Source organism: Perca fluviatilis, chromosome 6, assembly GCF_010015445.1.
Source record: "Perca fluviatilis chromosome 6, GENO_Pfluv_1.0, whole genome shotgun sequence".
Lineage (NCBI taxonomy): Eukaryota > Metazoa > Chordata > Actinopteri > Perciformes > Percidae > Perca > Perca fluviatilis.
In genome coordinates this window covers 36,402,105-36,422,607 of record NC_053117.1, presented here as the reverse complement: position 1 = coordinate 36,422,607, position 20,503 = coordinate 36,402,105, and the positions used below count along the sequence as shown (strand labels likewise).

At 41.9% G+C, this 20,503-nt stretch overlaps 1 protein-coding gene across 7 annotated transcripts in view; it reads right to left on the bottom strand.

Moving 5' to 3' along the window:
• Nucleotides 1-20,503, bottom strand: part of trpm3 (transient receptor potential cation channel, subfamily M, member 3) — a 192,624-nt gene that overhangs the window by 11,595 nt on the left and 160,526 nt on the right. For 4 of the 7 annotated variants that reach the window (XM_039803041.1, XM_039803036.1, XM_039803035.1 and 1 more), the window contains 8 exons: nucleotides 18,826-18,855; nucleotides 16,079-16,371; nucleotides 13,897-14,125; nucleotides 9,362-9,568; nucleotides 6,348-6,488; nucleotides 3,083-3,211; nucleotides 1,545-1,796; nucleotides 11-185 (listed from right to left, as the gene is read on the bottom strand). In XM_039803041.1, coding sequence (XP_039658975.1) covers nucleotides 11-185; nucleotides 1,545-1,796; nucleotides 3,083-3,211; nucleotides 6,348-6,488; nucleotides 9,362-9,568; nucleotides 13,897-14,125; nucleotides 16,079-16,371; nucleotides 18,826-18,855 — 1,456 coding nt within the window. The remainder of the gene's footprint in view (nucleotides 1-10; nucleotides 186-1,544; nucleotides 1,797-3,082; nucleotides 3,212-6,347; nucleotides 6,489-9,361; nucleotides 9,569-13,896; nucleotides 14,126-16,078; nucleotides 16,372-18,825; nucleotides 18,856-20,503) is intronic. The other 3 variants (XM_039803042.1, XM_039803038.1, XM_039803040.1) reach the window with 1 other exon arrangement.

Sequence of the window (20,503 nt, the reverse complement as noted above, 5' to 3'; positions counted from 1 at the left end):
CTGAACTTACGGTCAATCTGGTCGGCAAACACCTCTCCGTAGATCATCCAGTAAGGCATGAAGAAGATGTTCCTAGCTAGCATCCAAGACGGGTCTTCATTAGGGTTGAGGATGGCCTGACGCGCCACCCCAAAACTCATCAGCACCACCAACATGATGATCACAAAATACATCATGTCGATCATCTGACAGGGAGGGGGGATAGAAGAGGATCGTCAAAGAGAGAAGGGAAGGAGTGAGTGGTTTAAGAAGAGAAAGAAATGGTGTGCAGTTGGTAAAAATGTTATGTATAGAATGAAGCAATGATAAAAAAGAAGGATTGGATAAAGTGAAGAAAGCAGCAACGAGGCAAAACAAGAGAGCAGGGAGGGAACGAGTTGGTCTGTTACAGCTGGAGGAGCAGTTTGAAAAGTTTGAGGAATGATGGTCTGCACGGGATTTTTTTTTTTTATTACTATCCCTCTCAGAGTCTTGGTTGGTCAAACTTCAATTTTTTTTAAAATGCACTTCATTTAGGTTTATCCCAGATTGATTAAGGAAGTTACACTTCTAATTTATATTCCACAAGTCTCTGTAATTTCTTTACATAACTGTATTTTCCTTTAAATCCTAATCATCCTAATTCATCTAACAAATACATTTTCCCAATCAGAAAGTTTGAGTAGCTTTTTATTATTTTCACGATGCTTCTTCTCTGTGATGTTGTTTTGTTTTTTGTCTTTGTATTTGACTGGACGTCATTGTGAATGAGGTTTGCCCCTCAATGATCTCTATTGTGTATAAATAAAGGTTGATTGAATGTATATTTTTCGATTAAGGGTGCCATGCATTGTCTTTCTAGGAAGCTGTAAACACATCTAAGAAACACATTGGAGCTACAGTTGTCATTGTAAACATTATCACTTTGTCAAAATGATACAGTGCAAATTATAACGCTTCAGTTTGTTCATAAAGACTTTGTAAAAAAGAAGATGGCCTCCAAGTAAATGGTGGTACTTCAGCTTTTGGCTGTTATTTACATTGCAGTACTTGTTTTTCAAATCTGCTCATGGTGCTGCAACATCATATATGTAAATTATCTGACTAAGTCATTGAATCCAGATCTCTCTCTCTCTCTCTAACTAATTGCTAATTTTCATATCAAAGAGCGATGGTGTCCAGTGGTATAGTACACAGCCCATGTCAAAGACAGCCGAACATCACACAGATCCAAATTTGAGCCTTTGATCCCTTCCCTAGATTTGTCTTCATGTATGTATCAGGGGCTCTGATCATGTGCTCTTTGAGATCAAACAACGAGGTTTAGAGGCACAAAAGCTCTATCAGGACCAATCCTGCACAACACATACAAATTAAACTGTTGTAATCACGGGACTCAGTATGAATCATGCTGAGTAGAAGTCAGAAGGTAGAAAAAGTCAGACATAAATGAAGAATACATAATGGGGAAGAGGAAATATGAGAGAAGCTGTAGATAGAAACACACACACACCCACAAACACACACACACACACACACACACTATCACCCCTGCCTCCTCTCACCATCTTGCCAATCATCATCACATAGGGACCCAGGTACTTGTTGACCCCAAAGATGTCCAACAGCCGGATGTACCAATAGATGATGTTGACGCAATAGATGACCCGCCCGTAGCTCATGAGCGGCGGCTCCTGGAGTCGCAGAACCATGCCGATGGAAAATATCAGGATGGCCATGAGGTCTGTGATGTTCCAGTACTCCTGAAGCCACACCTTCACCTTCTGTAACAACTTCCCCGGCTCTGACATCAGGATCTGGGCAAAGGGTTGGAGGGTAATTAGTTGAGAAAGGAAAGGAAAGATGAAGATACTCTAATGCAGGACTAATGTAAATATATGTGTTCACAAGCACAGAAGTTGAATGGAAAATTGAGCCCAAAAGAATAGAAATGCAACCCATCATGACCACCATTAGAGGGCAGTATTAGTTAGCCAATCAGGGCATCTCGCAGATGTCTGAGGAGGAATTGTTGTGCAACTGAGAATGATGTGCCATAATGATTAATGCATTTCATACACTTACAGTACAAACACAGCCACAGAGTGAGGTTGATACGATAGTCTCATATGGCCACATGTATTTTCTATTTATTCTGTTTTCCCATTTCTGTCTCGTGCCTTTATTTCCAACCCCCATTCCTTTCTTTTGTCATTTTGATTCTTTCTTTTGCTTCCCCTTGAATGGTCGCACCACAGTTTTCCTTATTTATGATGAGCTCTTTGATGATATGGACATGATGCTTAGCGTCTGCCCTCCACCACAGAACTCACTGAATTTAACGACATTAAGAAATGAAGAAATAAAACAACTTAACAAGCACTTAGCCTAGCTTCAACAAAATAAGGCTACACCAAGGCCCTGATTAAAAGACAATCATTTATAATGTCTTCCTATATCATGTATAATAATCAAATAATCAATCATATAATGACTCTCTTTAAATATAATGGCATGTATCGGTTCTTGACTTCAGTTAGAGAGGCAGAAATCTGTTTGTGTAGGTTGAGAGAGAGAGAGAGGTCAAGGGGGTCAAACAGCCAGCTCAAGAATGAAGACGCTTTCTGGGGGGGGAAGAGTATATTAGGTTAGGCCGACATCTTCAAACTGGGTGAGAGTTCACAAGGTAATCATGGAGATGAAGAAACCTTGGACCGGGGATGCACTCAGAGGCGTGGACACGCCTATGTGCCAACACAAAAGGGGGGCCCCCCAGCCCACCAATAGGAAGAGACAACACCCCTGTGGGGTATAAGAACTTTCTGTTAGACCAAAGAAAGGGGCCATTCTACGGAGCTCCAGAGTGAAGTAAGATGGCCCACATCGATGTGTGTCATGTAATCCTTTTGCTTTATTATTCCAGCTTTAATAAACCACCTTAAATGAGAGAAGTTGTTTATCTTCTGTCCTAACTGACCAAGTGGACCGCGTCGGTTACAAGCTCTCAGTTCACTGGGTGGTGGTGAAGAATTGATTATCGTGTGCTCAAATTAGCTATGGATGGTGCACATTTGCATGTAGCCACTGCTAGCACACGTTGTACCTCTCTCATCTTCTCGATGCCGTTGGTGAAGATGTAAGCGATGACGATCCACTCTTGAGTAGAGGGCCACAGGTCCATCTTGACCAGGACAATGTAGTTGAACAACATCAGGTAGCCCACGTATGCCATCTACGTAAAAACATAGCAGGGGGAAATCAGCAGGGATACATTTATGGCGACGTGCTGTTCCTGCAATAGCAAACTGTACATCAATAAAAGCCCAATTCTTTCTCTGTAAGCAAATTGGAACGAAAGGCTTTTGTGTGCAACTGCTCAAATGAAATAATTATTTGGTGAATTGACCCTCGTTACACCTCACTTTTGTGCACTTTTTTCAGATCTGATGATAGAGATTTGGGGCCCTATCTTGCACTCAGCGCAATTGCCTTTGTACACCGACGCATGTATCATTCCTATTTTGCACCCGACGCACAGCGAACTTTTCCCTCCACAGATGCGCGTCGGTAAATTAGGGAATGAATTTGCGCTCCCGGGGGCGGTTCAGCGAAAAGAGGAGGAGTGTTCAGGCGTAAGCCTTTCGCTGGTGCTATTTTGCAGTTTCAGAAAACAATTCCGCCACTGACTTTAGACCAGGAAAAACCTGGTCTAAAGTCAGTGGCGCTAGTCTAAAGTCAGTAGCGCGTTATTCAGATGCTATTTTAGGGAAGCATGCTATACATCCATAATGTAGCGTGTGCACAACGCGCATACACTTTGCTTCTCTCATCTACACGGACGCAGCAGTTCCTATTTTTGCAAACCATACATAATTACAAGGGAAAATATTACTGAAAATGCGCTTCAGGTGTTTGGATAGATCAGGAGGCACTTTACAGTACAGTCCTCAAAAAGTCGTAGCATTCTTTGTGAATCATGGATGTGTTGATGACATAAATGAGGAAATATTAGAGGACTTAAGGAGACGTGATGTTGAACTACGGCGGGATTGGACACTCCGGCGGAATCTGGTCCTGGAGTGGCAATACACGATGCGCTCCTGGTGGAGCGGGTGGACAGAGATGGAGTGGGGGGAGGAGGAAGGGGCGCAACAGGTGCAGGTGGTGCGTTTGGAGACCTACGCTCCATGGCTGCAGCAATCCTCTCCAGACTTGAGGAGATGCGCCCGAGAGGCCGCAGCAACATCGCCACCCGGTCAAGACGGGCATTTATTACTTTGCCGAATCCCGGACAGCTCCCGCTGGCGTGCGCCAGGCAAATCCGCCGTCATAATAGCAATCCGCCATGGAACAAGCGAGCCTGCTCTTAAAGGGAATGTGAGATGACGCTCTGATTGGTTTATTGCACGTTACGCCCAAGGCGCAAGAGTCATTTATACCGCCGGTATAATAGCAACAGCGCCCGAGATCCGCCCACAAAGCTACTTGCGTTTCACATTTGATATTTGCGTTTCAGATCGTTAAAATAGGGCCCTTGATGTCAAAACACCTGATTGCTGCACTTCCACACTTGGCCTGAAAATGTCTATCATGTGTCTCCTGTGACCACATCTATTTAAATCCATGTTAGCTATGCATGTTTTTTTTCCTGCACTCATATGTGCACTGTGGCTCATCATGATCCAGACTAGATAAAAAATTCTGATCACAGTGCTAACCAGGCCTGGACGACCTGACACAAATGCATTCAAAATCCATTTTTCTGTGTTTGTATTTGTCGTTTTTGATTAAGCGACTGGTGATCTTGTATCCTCTGAGACCATTTAATCTGCATGAATGTATTCAACAGGGACTTGGACAGCTATGCAGAACTGTTCCTACCTTTAAATTTGGAACACAAACAAAAATCTTTGACATATTTAAATTATAGATTAAAGTGACTACAAACAAACTGGGGATGGTGTATCTACAAACAAACTGGGGATGGTGTATCATCCACTCCTACTTAAATCAAGTATTACAGTGAAGTACCGAGGTAAAGTGATTTTAATAATGTGTGACCGGGACTGTCAATCAGTCCCAAATGCACAGTCGGTGTGTGTGATAAGTTTAACTAATATTACTTTAAACGGGCAGCCCTCTACAGCAGATGACAGGTTTGAATGCAAATCTGGCAATGAGGTAAAGAGCACACTTTGACCCAGAGAAAACCCAGCATCTGTTCTATGAGCGCAGTAATGAAAATCAAAGTAGAATATAAATTTTTTAACCCCGAAGGGCAGGAGGGAAAAGAGAGGGGGAGAAGAGGAGGGGAGTAAATAGCCAGAGAAGAGAAAACGGGATGAAACAAAAGGCGGTCAAGAATATTTTCTCAGCATAAATAAACCGTGAGATCCCTGCTGGTGATGTTAAGGGATGTTTTCACTGGGAGAGCAAATTGAAGGAGGGTATGGGAGACAAAAGATCAGCTTATTTCAAACATTACCCGCAAGCTCCCAGGCAGAACACAAGCTATAAAAGAAGACCTCCACAGTCACAGAATCCAGATGAATAATGAGAAAGATTTAAAGACACACATGAAAACACACTAAACGCCAAATTAAACAATCTTTACTTCTTGTAATACTTAATCCAGTGGCAATATGACTCAGCGGTTTCAGTTGTGTTTACACTTTTAATATTGGAGTTGTTCCGAAACCGATACCAGTATCGGAAAATGCCTCAGATACTGCCAGTATGCGAGCCTATGCACCTATCCGATTCTACTTAATTAAGTCCCGCCAATTTTTTTATTTTCCATTCAAAATAGATAATAAAAGAAAGGTCTCTGGCATTTATTCTCTGTATGTATTTGTTCATGTTTTACTAAGGATTTAACCTAAGCCAGGCCAAACAACAACGATAGAAATCATTTCACATCCATACAGGCTAAGTAGAATACGGCTGTTAAAACACAATATATACATTTTTTATGCATTGATCGGATTTATACTCAGTATCGACCTATATGCAAGTTCAGGTATCGCAATTGCTATCGGGAAGGAAATGGTATTGGAACATCTCTGAATAATATAAAACCTCCTTGTTTGATCTTCGATCCCTTTCACTCCCTCACTCGCCTGTACTTCTCTCACCCTGTTGCTTCCATCAGTCTCCCCATCTCTTTCGCACTAAACTTTTCCACCACAGTAAAGCTGGGTAATTACAGGGTGGAACAGGAGGCTAACGACAAGAATAGAGGGCACTGTGGTGGTAGAAGCTGACAGCAGGGAATCAGTAAATGATGCTGTTGCAGGAATACAGTGATCGCCGACAGTGCCAAACAGGAAGCTGAACATGTAGGAGCTATTGCCGAAGCCGACACTGACCGTATGGAACCAGAACTTGACGATTGGAGCGTTGTAGAACTCGTATATCTTGCGTCCCAAGGGGATGAGGCGGTGGCGTTTCTGAACTTCCTCGACATCCTTCTTTCTGGATGTTTCTGTGGTTACCTTTCCCAGCATTGCCTGGGTGAATGCAAATCCCACATGGAGCGAGGGGAGAACGGAGTGAAAGGGGTGAGGGATAAAGGGAATCGGAGATTGGGAAGGGTGATGGATCGGAAAGATGGAGGATGATGAGCGAGGGAGACGCCGAGAGAGGATGGAGATGGGGACAAGTATGTGGAAGAGAGGAGGAGGGATGGGAAGAGTAGAATAACAAATAAAAAAAAAGGAGAAGAGGGAGAGGGTTACATTATGTTTACGTCACAGTTTCAAAATCCATAATCAAAGAAGCAAGCACAGGCAATGTCATCATTCCAAAATGTGAGATGTGTGTTTGAGGTGGAGTGTTGGGTGAAGGCTGGTAACACGGTATGACGCAGACACAGACACTCATGGATTGTGTCTCAGACAAACAGTTGAGAGACAATAGAGAGACAAGATAATGACAGAAAGAAGACAGAGAAAGAAAAAGATAAGACATAGATATCTCATTTCAATCTGTGACACATTTCCTTATCCATGAGAGAGGGTTCGGAGCCCAATGTTTTTATGGGTCATGGTCTTAATGTCAAAGCAACACCAGACCTCTGAGGGAGTTCATTCATGGAATTGTATTGTAAGTCAAGAAGTATACTGCCCTACAAAGGCAAAGCGCAGTAACTACATATTTGTTGAAAACTGAGTTACAACCTGCATCAGACTTTTCTGACTGTTATACAAAATAAATAATATTATGCCATAGAAATGTGTTATTTCTGTGAAAACAGCTTTTTGAACTAGCAGTACAACTACAACACAGACCTGAAAACCAAAAACAGTATGGGTACTTTGACTGTGTAGTTACTGCACTCTGGCTATATCAAGTGAAAGCTAGCTTGTAAGATAGATAGCAATGCAGCATTGTGGATGGCTAGCAGAACAAAGCTACTTGAGCAGAAATGGATAGAGAAAAGACACTTTTGATTGGCAAGTTCAGATTCAAATCGCTTCCAGATGGTTCTCTCGACAAGGCTAAAGTTATTTGCATGTGCTGTCAATGTGAAGCGAGTTACCACCGGAGTACGTCGAGTCTCAAATACCACTTGAGCATTCAAAACTTAAAAAATATATAAAGTGGATTTAAAAGTTGCGATTTATTGCGACTTTACTAAGGGCAATCCTGCAAATAATAGCAATGAAATGTTTTAGTTAATTTTTATCCATTTGATTAGTTTGCTGTCCATTCTGAAAACATTAAACCCTTTCTCAACTTCACTGTTTAGTTACAGCACTCAGCCTTTGTAGGGGAGTATAGCAGACCTGGGCAAAGATGAAACGTTTGAAAGCTGGTCTAAATATTTGAAATACATGATGTGGAGTTGGTTTAAGTTGCCAGGTCACTGAATATGTACAATGGTGATAAACCACCACTAAGAAATCAAAGAAGAAAGCACCATCAGTAAGGAATCAAGGGAATTTTTTCCCCCCAAATATGTCAAATATATACAGCTACATGTTTTGTCCAAGGCACACACAGACAGGGCCTTCAGGGTGAACAGATTCAGATGCCAGTGCGTTAATCACACCATGCTCTTTATTGTACCGAACATGCACATTATCCGATTAGCAAGTGGACACAAGCTATGACATTCATCACAGTGTGGTTTATCTAAAGTATCTGAGGATAAAACAATACAATCTCCCTCTGTGGTGTAGCAGTCTGTGTACATCTGTATGAATCTTTGTGTGATTCATAAGTATCTGAAGGTGCATTTGTACAGTCAGAAGCCAGGGCAATAGGAAGGGGCTCAATGCAAATGCATCCTCTGGCAGCGGGGTTCTTTGTTCATCACTGCGGTGCCTCAAAGATTGCATGTGTATGATGTCCCATTTGCGCTGGCTTGCTGGCTGTGCTCAATGCAGATGGAGAGTATGTACAGTGGTGCTGAGGGGCGTTCGACTTCAGTTCAATCATTTAATGGAACAACCTTAGATCCAGTTTATGTCTTGAAACTGTCTTTGAAATGACAGCCTGGCTTTCAACACACAAACTGGATCTTGGTATCGTCTCCAGAATTGATTGGATTGAAATGGAACGATTAACCCTAATCCTGCTGTACATCCATGTTTATGCAGATGGACCAACTCTTCCACTGTGAGCCGGGAGAAGGTGCTCAGACTCTGCATGATTTGAGCTCTGCTGCAGCAGGCGGACATGTGGTTATATAATGCAAAAGCCTGGGCCTCCCATGCTCAGCAGCCGACATGCTGAGTGGTATGCTGCGGCAAGCCATCATCATGATGGGAGAGAGTGAGGGGCAGCAATCGGCTAGCATACGTACTGTACCTCAATCAGAACTGAGCTAGAGAGAGGGAGAAAGAGAGAAAGAGCTAGAAAGAGAGAGAGAGAGAGAGATAGAGAGAGGGAGCTAAAAGAAAGAAATAAAGAAACAAAAGGGGCAAAGAGAGAGCTGGGCAGAGAACAAGAGGGACCATAGGAAAGGCAGAGAGAAATAGAGAAGGAGATAGCTGGAAGAAGAAACATACAAGAGGGAACCCACAAGCGGCGACAGACTGAGACGCTACAACTCCACGACCATGTCTTTGCTAAGACGACGAGAAACAGGAAAGGCCGATTTGGCTGGAAGGGTCCAGTTGGCCAGAATAGAGAAACAAGGATGTGTGCGTGGAGAACTGCGTGTGTATGTGTGTGTGTGTGTGTGTGTGTATCGACATCTCATTGTGGAAGGGAAACAACATAAAACTGGTCCACAAGAGATATTTACAAAGGACACAGGATCTGGGCTATGTGTTCAATGATGTGTTTTAATAATTTGAACAAAGCATGTGTGTATTGTCTTAAGTCTGAATATTGTATAGAGTCTGAGATGCGGGGCTGAGGTGGGTTCTCTCACCACGGAGTTGTACTGCGCCTCACAGTAAGATCTTACTGTGAACTCCATGTCTTCCTCCTCCTTCTCCTTGACTGGTTTCTCGGGCTGCTCCTCCTCCTCCTTCTCCTGCAGGTAGGCCTCCTGATCCTGGGGCATGTAGGACATCTCATCCTTGTTCTTGAACTCCAGACTCAGGATGGATGGCGGCAGAAGCAGCCCTAAGATGACCTGGGTGATGGGGACAGGAAGCGGAGGTGGAGGAAAGTTAGAGAAGAGCTGGAAGTGAAAAATCACAGATGGAATAAATAAGGTGTACAGTTTCATGAGCAGTGCTGCAGAAATTAGGACACAGAGAGTCGGGAACAAACCGACCTTCATAAATCGGTCTGAGACACACACACACACACACACACACACACACACACAAACACACACATGTGAAACTCGCATAATAAAAATGTCCCCTTGTGAACACCTACCCATCATAACCCCGGCCTGCGCACAACTGAATGCCAAAGCTTTGGCATTTACGACAGCTAGGTGGGGGTTCTCGTCGTGGAAGTTAATTATAAAAGCATTAGTCCAGACAAGCAGTAAGGGTAGTGCGATGGATTAGAGTGACACACAAAGCAGATAAAGGAGGCAGGCGTGCTGTAAACACTTAGGCTACACACCAGTCAAACAGGAAAAGCAAGAGCGAGGCTTTTAACACAGTGGGAAGGTAAAGAACAAGGGAGAGGGATGAAGATGGAGAGCAGAGTAATCGAATGTCTTCTTCTTATCTCTGGAAGAGCTGTCTAACTAACTAGTGACATTTAGCGGTTTTCCTTGCATTGACTATTGGCTCAAAATTAACTTAATTAATTAATTACTTTACATTCATTTCAAATGTATGAAAATTTCAACATGGCATCATGACTTTGCGTAAACATACACGCCAATTTCCTAAAGCCAAATGGCGTGTTATCTGTACGCATTTTGAGCTATCCACGTGTACGCGAGAACGTCACACGCTTGTAAAAAAAAATAATTCAGGTTGGGTTTAGGAAAAGAACATTGGGAAAGGCTTTAGTAACACAAAAAGACGACGGTGACCAACATCACACGCTTAGGAAAACTATAAACGGTTGGGCGGTCCCGGCTCTCCTGGGTGAAAGTCCTGTGTTTCACCCATCACCCACCCCCCAACCAACCTCCATTCATACTACTCGCTACGGCGAAAATTCAGACGTAATTTAGGTCAATGGCGGCCGAACGGCGTTGATAAACACGGTAAAAAGCGATTATGCGTCTTGATAACACGCAAAAACGGCATACGAATTGGCATTCTGTATTGTATATTGTATTGTATTGTCATACATACGCCACTTTATGAGATCAGTCTGGAAAATGTAGACAATTCAAGTCACAATTTAACATGTCACCTGGGTAACAGCCTTTTCTCACTGTTGAGGTCTGGTGGAAGGTAGCGGATACATCTGGCCAGCACCGAGAGGCTCAGAAGGAGCTTCTACCATCAGGCCACTAGGTTTTTTAAATGAGGGAACCGACCTGCCACCCCCACCACCCCCACACACACATATTTTATGATGAATTTATGTACAAGTTGAAAGAGCTGATGGGATTACATTTCACTGGAATTGTACCTTGTATGATTGTATGATTTCATGTGACAAATTAAAAATGATTGATTTAATATCAAAATCATATGACAAAATGATTGAATATATGAAAAGGATAGTTTCAGGGTGAAGGAGTGGGGTTAACGGGTGAGAAATTCAGTTCAATTCAACCACAGCGGAGAAATTGATTTCCCAGCTTCTCCTGTCAACAGTCGTGTGGAGGGGTCGCAAGCAAAGATGTCAGTAGTTTGTCAGTCTTACAGGTGTGTGAAAAAACACCTCCAGTAACCATATTTTGATATGAGTTGGCGTGTTGGAGGGTAGACATTGACTGCCCTTACAACTATAGCAACTCAAAAATGTGCACACATATTATCTCGACAACATTTTGACAATGTTATTTGCTGTTTATTATGAACTGCTGGAGGCACCGAATCTTGTTTGTTCCACTTGTGGTTTCCTTTCTGTCTTTCCGCTCCAATGAGCTTGCATTAGCAGTGCACTCTCTCGCTCTCTCCCTCCCTGCTGCAAAGGCCAAACCATACTTAAAGCACTTGTTGTCTGCCCTGCTCCGAGAAGCTAGTCAGCCAGACCCATCACCCTGTCTCCCTCTGTGTATGAATGAGTGTGAACTTCAGCAACTCCCAGGGCAACTAAATAACTCTAACCTCTCTGATGTAAGCAGCTGCTTCCTATCACCCTACCGCCAGACGCCTGGACAAACCCACATGAGCAGAAATTGCTCAATAGTCATCCACCAGTCTTAACGGAAACCTCTCCCCTCGACTCAAAGGGATGTTTAACACAACAGCCTCCATGGAAAATATATCTGGGACACAAGTGTTTTGTAGTATTTAAGGGCAGTTCCTCTGTCCCCTCTAAGAGAATTCTTTGTTGCTTATAAATAAAGTTGTGGCGGAACTTGGTCTAAGATCATTTAGGGCGTACTCACACTTGGCCCAGATAAACCGTGCCTGAGCACGTTTGACCCCAAAGTCTGGTAGTGTGATCGCTTGTCCGTGCCCTGGCCGCTTAAAAGAGTTGGGCCAGGGCACGGTTCGGTTGGACTCGGGCACGGTACGCACCAGAGTGATGCTACTAAACGTGCCCTGGCCTGGCTCTTATCTTACAGATGAATGGGAATTGTAGTCGGCGAGTCCCGCAATATAATGATGTTGTGGTGCTCTGGCTCTAAATGTTTTATTGCAGCTGTGTGCGGGCCAGCGAGGGAGTGAGGGGGGGGGGGCAATTAGGCTCAAGCATGTTTCAAGGCAACTGGGCCAAGTGTGAGTATGCCCTTAATAAGCTTCTTCTTGCTGTTCCGAGGTCTAATTTTGTGACCAGAGGAGATGGGGCTTTTGCTGTCAGGGCTCCTAAACTCCGGAATGAGCTTCCTGTAGAGATTCGATCATCAACATCTGTGTCACAGTTTAAAAAAAAAAAATAATAATAAATTGTCAGGGCCCTGTGATGGGCAAAATATGCAATTGCAACTTACCTGCATTTAATCCTGAAGTTTCTTGTTACTTATCTGCCAACATACATGCTGATACTGTATATGTACAGATACAGTACATTTGTAGTAAGCTAATACTGGTTGGCCTCTGCTTCTAATATAGGCATATTATGTCCAAAGCAACGTACAATTTTCAAAAATGTTCTACAGAAAGGTAACCAGCAATTCTCATCATCATGCTTCACATCCCTACATTTTACACACCTGGTAGTTGTCATGAACAACCACTCTCCACTTTTTCTAAGCCACTCAGAAGATCAACAGGAGTGATTGGGGCCAACTCAAAGGTAGTTTCTCAGGGAGGTGAGAGAGTTTCTCATTACTTTCCCAGGTAGTCTGAGGGGATTCAAGCATTCCGATACAACTCTGTCTCTCTAATCCCAAAGCCTAATAAAGTCACTGTGGAGTGCACAGACGATTTATTTAAAGGGGTGGTTCAGAATTTTGGACATAGGACCTCATTTCCAAATTAGCCTGTGTGATATTTATCAGTGGAGACCGTTTTCAACACATTTCATTCAGCCCTTCTAGTTGCAGAGTTCTAGGTGCTAGGCTAGCGCAAGTCAACGGTTTATGCTAAAAACAGTCTCACCCACTCCACAGTACACCCGATTTTCTATTTCTATATTTATAACATTATTCTATCAACACTTTATAATTTATTTCCCCTCGGGTGTACTGTGGAGTAGGTAAGACTTTTTTTCAGTGGCAGGCTAACATAAACCGTTGACTTGCGCTAGCCTAGCACCAGCGAACTCTATGCAACTAGAAGGACTGGATGAAAGTGGTTGAAAACGGTCTCCACTGATAAATATCACACTGGCTAACTTGGAAATGAGGTCCTATGTCCAAAATTCTGAACCACCCCTTTAATGTAAGCAGTGGTGGAAGAAGTATTCAGATCCTTTACTTAAGTAAAAGCACTAGCACCACACTGTAAAAACACTCTGTTACATGTAAAAGTCCTGCATTGAATATATTACTTAAGTAAAAGTATGTAAGCACCATCAGGGAAATGTACTTAAAGTATTAAAAGTATTCAATGCAGAAAAATCCTCACATTGATAAACTAAATACAATCAAAACAGTTGTGTCAATCAACTAAGTTTTTTAAATCAGCTAATCATTTCAACTTTCAGGCCTGTATATTGTTGGGTAGTTTAAAACATATTTTATAAACCAAATGTGTTTTGTGTGCAACACTCTTAATGTGTAAAGCAACTAGTAATTTAAGATGAATGCAGTTGAGTAAAAAGTACAATATTTCTCTTGTAAATCTAGTGGAGTAGAAGTAGAAAGTGGCATGAAAAGAAAAGACTCAAGTAAAGTACAAGTTCCTCACATTTGTACTTTAGTACAGTACTTGAATGTAAGTATACGTTTCTTTACCCAATACCAAACATCTGGCCCACTTTTACCTTCAGGCCGGAGTTCTTGCGCATGCGCAGGCGTCCCATCCACATGTCGGTCAGCAGCATCTGACTGCAGGTGTGAGCGATGAAATCTCTGTGTTTGGCTGCTACCGCCAGCTGCAGGCAGGTGGCGTTGCTCCAGTTCTTCAGCTCGTACGTAAGCAGCTTCATGGCCATCTGCTCGTCCTGTTTATAGGACTGGTCTAGGAGTTCCACTGCCAGCTGGCAAAACTCTCTGGGAAATTATATGCAGGACATATATGGGCACACTGAGACATGTACAGCGAGAGTGACACACATTGTCCAAACATGTAAAAATTTAATTAAACTCGTCAAGGAATTACTGACCATCTGGACAAATCCTAAAGGACATTAGATTTGCATACAACACCTAGCACGCACGCACGCACGCACGCACGCACGCACGCACGCACACACACACACACACACACACACACACACACACACACACACACACACACACACACAATTATGCACATCAACACAGCACATAGGCATGGGCAAGGCCATACATGACAAGCATATCTAATTTCTTTAGTAGATGCAGACACATGCATACAGCAAAGAGGGCCCAAATTGTCACTGGTAATTATATCAGTATCTTTTCCAAGGTGATGGGGTTCGGAATACTTGTATGTACACTGCATGCTAAATGAGAAACGCTGCGTTCAGATTTCAAAGTTACGATGACAGAACTACGGAGCTATTATAAAATATTTCTTCGAGAAATGAGGTCAAAATATGGCCCGCACACACACACACACACACACACACACACACACAGGCACACATACACACATAAATAAACACAACCTCGCACTATGAAAAATTCAAAACTGCAAACAAAGCTCCAGCCCTTAAACCAGCACTTCAATACGTAATAAAAACGTAAATCAGTGCAGATCAAGTTTCACCCTAATTTCTAATTTCATACTACACTGGAGAGCAATCTCCTCTGTGTAGTTTAATGAGTACAACAAGGCACTAGCATGGCTGGGGTTTGGAAGATTTATAAAACATGGGCTCATAATGTCATGATGCACAGCACATGATACAGTTCAGCAGCGATGAATACCTTTCTGTTTCTATAAAGGCCTTTTCAACTGACATTATGATGAAATATAAAAGGGGGATATTCTAACCGTATTTAAAGTTTGTTTGCAAGTGCCTTGGAAAGTAACAAGAACTCCCTACAGATTGTAGGCATTACTGTATGTTCTTCCAAACATTTTACATTTCACACGTTCACACACAAATCCCTGGAGTTTATACACACACACACACACACACACACACACACACACACACACACACACACACACACACACACACACACACACACACACACACACAGGAAAAGGCATTCATAAACACTGCTTATGTAAAGATTACATGAAGATATAAAAATGCACACAGTTAAATGAGTTCTTCGAAGGAAGCCAGCAAAATCCTCTGTGGAAAGTAAACTCAAGATGTGCCAGCTCTGAGGCTGATCTTTGAAACTGTGTGTAAGTATGTGTATGAGTTTTGGTTTGTGTATTTGTGCTTCATTTGTAGTATCTAAAAGATTCCCCCCTAATTAACAGTCATTTCCATAGCCAGCATATTAATCTCTAGGACGGTGATTACCTTCATCTCATATGCATATCCTTAACTAACAATGTTATCAAATTTCTGTTTCTATGTTACTTACAGCCCTTGGGAGCCTGGAGTAGTCTGAATCAGGTCAGTTTGCAGGGAAGAAGGCATGTTGGTGTGTGGAGCGTCAAGTTAGACGTTTGCGTCTAGACTCGCCACACAACTACACATTAATCATTCATCGTAGGTAGGGCTGGGTAGCGAAATCGATACTTGTTGGGCACCGACCGAAATGCCTCTGAAGTATAGAGTAAAAGTCAAGGTATTGGTATCGGTACCGGTATTTAATATTTTTGAACGATAACCAGCCCTAATTGTAGGAATGTTGACCCAGAATGAAACTCTTTTTATTTATTTAGCGGACTGTTTTTCTGTTTGGGGTGGAGATGTGTTAACATTTTAGTTAATTTTAGATTTTAGAGTTTTGTTTTCATTTTTTCTGTGGAATTCTGCGTCCACGGATTCCGTGTGGCCCTGATCGCGTGAGACGGTTGGATGTGTGTGTACGTACATCATCTGTGTCACCCACCTGGAGTTGTGGTTTAGTTCCTGGGAGATGTCATCCACCATGTCGTTCTCCGAGGCCTCGTGTGCCATGGCTTTACAGAGCTTACACGCTACCAAGGCCTTGGCCATGGCCTCTTCGCCATGCTGCCAAAAGAACAGCGCCATCTTCTGGCGTTTCATGAGCACGGCCCACACCATGAGCTCATGGAAGGGGAAAGGGAAGTGGTTGATTTCGGGGTCGTCCAAGTCGATGTCCACTTCCTCCTCTCGTTTGCGCGTCGTCTTCTGGCGGCCTCTGCGGATGGGCATGTCATCCTAGTGGAGATCCATAGCAAGTGAGTGGGATGGAAAGAAAAGTAGGCTGCTACTATGTAGGGTTTACATATTTTGGGGTGACTTGTTACAGATTATATTTATTCCCAGCACAACGTTAAGAGTGTTTTAAGTCGATATTTTGAATGAATTAAGTTTGGGTTCTGAATTACAAGCAAAACCAAATAATCTGGCCCTGTGTTTGGCCACATTCGACACATATCTAGAGAGGTCTTATCACCCAGCTAACTTCTTTATTATGTTTTTTTTTTTTTACCCTCCACATGATGAATGTAAGTTGAATGCAGAAGCAAAATCAGACTTTGGAGGACAAAGGTGGAAGGACAAAGTGCCACACACAAAATATGGATTGTCTAAAGCACTTTTCAATAAAATATTCTCAAAGGAATTAACTTTTGTCTCTCTTTTTTAACCTTTCCTTTCAGGTAAAAAAAAAAAAAAAAAACTCAACCAGAGGTGAGGTCCTCTGTGTCCCCGGGTTCCCTGTCTCTGGAGAGGTTGACACTGCCAGTTAGTGTCTTAAAAAGGTAACTTCGGTATTTTTCAACCTGGACCCTATGTTCCCATGTTTTTATGTCTAAGTGACTGATGGGTACAACATTTTTTGAAATTGGTCCAGTATTAAGAAGGCCCCTGCAGTTGGGAGCGGCGAAACAAGCAGTAATGTAACGTTAATGGGCAATTGCGCACCTTCAATTTCCGTCCACTAAAAGTTCTGTTTTGCCACTGACAGGCTCAGATTATCATTCTAAGTGTCTGACAACATTATGGAAAGGATCCCTACAGAGGTCGACCCTTTTTTTTAAAGAGTAAGATCCTTTTTGATTAACACGAAACATCCCCGAAATCGCTATCACCAAACCTACCAGACTCCATTTAAATAAACAGTAATTTTATCACCATAAAACACATTTCTTTCAAAGTCCACAGAACAGAAATAAAAATAATATATATATATATAAAAACTTAAAGTAAATCAAAAGCCGTCTTGGTTCGGCTTTCCACTGTTCAAACAATCACCACTCTGGTTTGGTTGAAATAAACCATAAATTCATCTATTTACCATATTTTATTTATATGCTGGCTCTATGCACGCTAAAAGTATTGTTTATTTAAATGGAATCTGGTGATTTTGGTGATGGTGATTTCTGGGCTGTTTCTGGTTAAACAAAGTGATCTTACTTTTTAACAAAAAGGTCTATCTCTGTAGGGATCTTTTTCCATAACGTTGTCAGACACTTAGCATAACAACATGAGCCTGTCAGTGGCAAAAACTGCACTTTTAGTGGACTTAAATTGGCCCATTTACATTACATTGCAGTCCGGTTTGCATCTGCCGGTTACTCCCTCTATACAAAACTGGACCAATTTCAAAGATTTTTTGTTCACATTAGTCACTTAGGCACCAATGCATGGGAAAATAGGGTCCAGGTTGAAAATTACCAAAAGGAACCTTTAATGGCATGTCAGCAGGGCGGCATTGATCTCCAATCACTTCACATTGTAACAGTTGTGGACTACCAGACAGTTGATCAATAACAGAGCTCTGAGAATTGACTTTCAGTGGTTCGACTAACAATTGTTGCTTGCTTTCAGACAGATTATCTGGATATGATAATAGTAGGGCAGGAAATTACACGGTAATACTAGAAAGTGACATTCCAATTATAAAAGACAATGATTCTAAATTTATGGATATTTAGAAATATCCATAAATATTGTTTGCAGCGCCATAAATGTATGTCCAAGTTGGCGTACTGATTGAATGATAAACTGGGTTACAAAGAGAGAGAGCAAGACATCAAGGTAAAGACTTCGAAAGACACAAACTGACAGGGAGACATACAAAGGAAAGGGCAGCCATGCACATTAGACATAAATACCTCTGAGAAAACTGTAGACACATGCTGTGATAAAAGCTTTATGATGTGGATACTTGATGGTCGGTACCACATGTATACATGTGAGAACACAAACCATGTATTGCTTAATCATGTTAGCCCAGTCATTACCTATTCAGTTATATGTAACTGGGCTGCTCTGACATGTATCATAAGAGTTTTATACATTCATACTGTCTGGAGCCATTAAGCAGTTATGTAGTCATTAATTTTTTCATTTCATAAATCTGAGATAAATTAAAGTGCAAATAACTTAGATCAAGGCAGTGTGAAATGTATTAATAATGTTGTCTGTCAATGAGCCTTTAACTGGCTCAAACGTGTATACAGATTGCAAGAAAAATAAATTGAACATGCCTCAAGGTCTTTCAAAGACTGCAAGGCACACAGCACACACTTAACGACTATTTGCTGAAAAATAATCAGACTGACTATACACTCAACACGTTACGAGGGGAAAGAGTAATTTTTTAAAGGAGGGAGAGGAACAGTGAAGGAATGACTGAATAACAATCTTGATGAGATCGACACTCACCTCCATCCCCAGCAGTTTCAGGGCTTTGGGCTAGAAAAGCAACAGAAACATAAACAAGCAGAACAAGACCTTGTCGAATGTATTTTATAGAGTAATTTACTCTATAAGAACAACACAGCACAGACTGACAGACAGGCTCGATCACATGAGAGCAGAAATATTCTTTAATATGGTCAAAGTCACGCACGTTCAGTTTTTCAGTTTGTTCTTTGAAATGGCAACAACAATTTTGTGCCTTTGTGATTGACAGTATACTAAATACACACAGCAACAATCCTTTACAGTTTCGTGTTTGCATGTGTCAAAGCAGAGTGAGTTTGTGCATTTGGTACAGTACTGTGTATCTGTATTTAAGCAGGGCATGTATGAATTATGCATTCATGAGCCATCATCTGAGTTGGTAAAAATAGCCCAGGTCTCCTGTGGGGATTTTGATATCTGCATATATTTCAAGGCTTTGTTTTTAGTTAACGTGTGTGTGTGTGTGTGTGTGTGTCTGTGTGCATGCATGCACGTGACTATGTGATCGCACGTTCAACATTTCTAGAAAATCACAGTAAATTGCAACTCTGTCTCTCTCTCTCTCTCTCATTTTGCCTCTTTGCTCAGTCTTTCCCGTCTCTTTGGTTTATCTGCGTCTTTCCAGCTGCTTTGTTGCAGCAGACATACAATAAGGTAAGCAGGCACGTGAAGACTCACATACACACACACTCACAAAAACACACATACTCAAACATACAAACAACGACGCACCATCGAGCAGACATATGGGGTTTCAGACACAGCTGTGTATACTTCTGTTTTCATCACACCTGTGGCGGTGTGTGAGGTTTCGAGGCAGAATGAGAGAATTATACATCAGAACAACAGAACATGAACACAGACAATATAATGTGCAGCGTGTGCGCTGTGAAACACACAGCCACCAAACACTACGGCACATGATTCCAATGATCAGTTCCTCCACTTTGGTTGAAGGCGTGCTGATCAGGGAGACGAGCTTCTGGAGTGGTTGGAATGAAGTGTGTATATTATTGGGGTAATGATGGCACATGATGAAGAGTCCCTGCTATAGATGGATGATGTGTTGCATCAAGCTAATGGGAGAATCTCAACTCTTATGTTTGACCTCTGCTGATGAACAGCACCTTCATCGTAGGAGATCATGATTTGTGTGGATTAAGTGACAATAATGTCTTTAATGTGCTTTTCTTGAATGGATGTGGTGGGCTGTCAGGCTGTAGATTAATATTCCAACCTAGTGAGAAATTAGTACCTTGAAAATAAGCTAACCAAAATAGTAGTCAGTTGATTTCAATTTGTTCCTAGAGAAACCATTTCTTGCCACAATGTCTTGCCGGTCAAACAGTTTCCTGACATTTATAAAAACCTAATCTTCTAAGCAGAGCTGTCAATTGATTAAAATATATTTTTTTGTTCATAGTTACTGGCGATTAATTGAAAATGAATTGCACATTTTTCATCTGTTCTAAATGTACTTTAAGGGATATTTTTTCAAGTTTTGAATGCTCTTATCAACATGGGAGCGGACAAATATACCTGTTTTGTGCAAACGTTTATTATTATTGAGAAATACTGTCTAGATTAGAATTTTCTCCAGAATAACCTCAATGGTACTCTATGTTAAATAAATATGCTGAAAGCATAGTATGGAAAA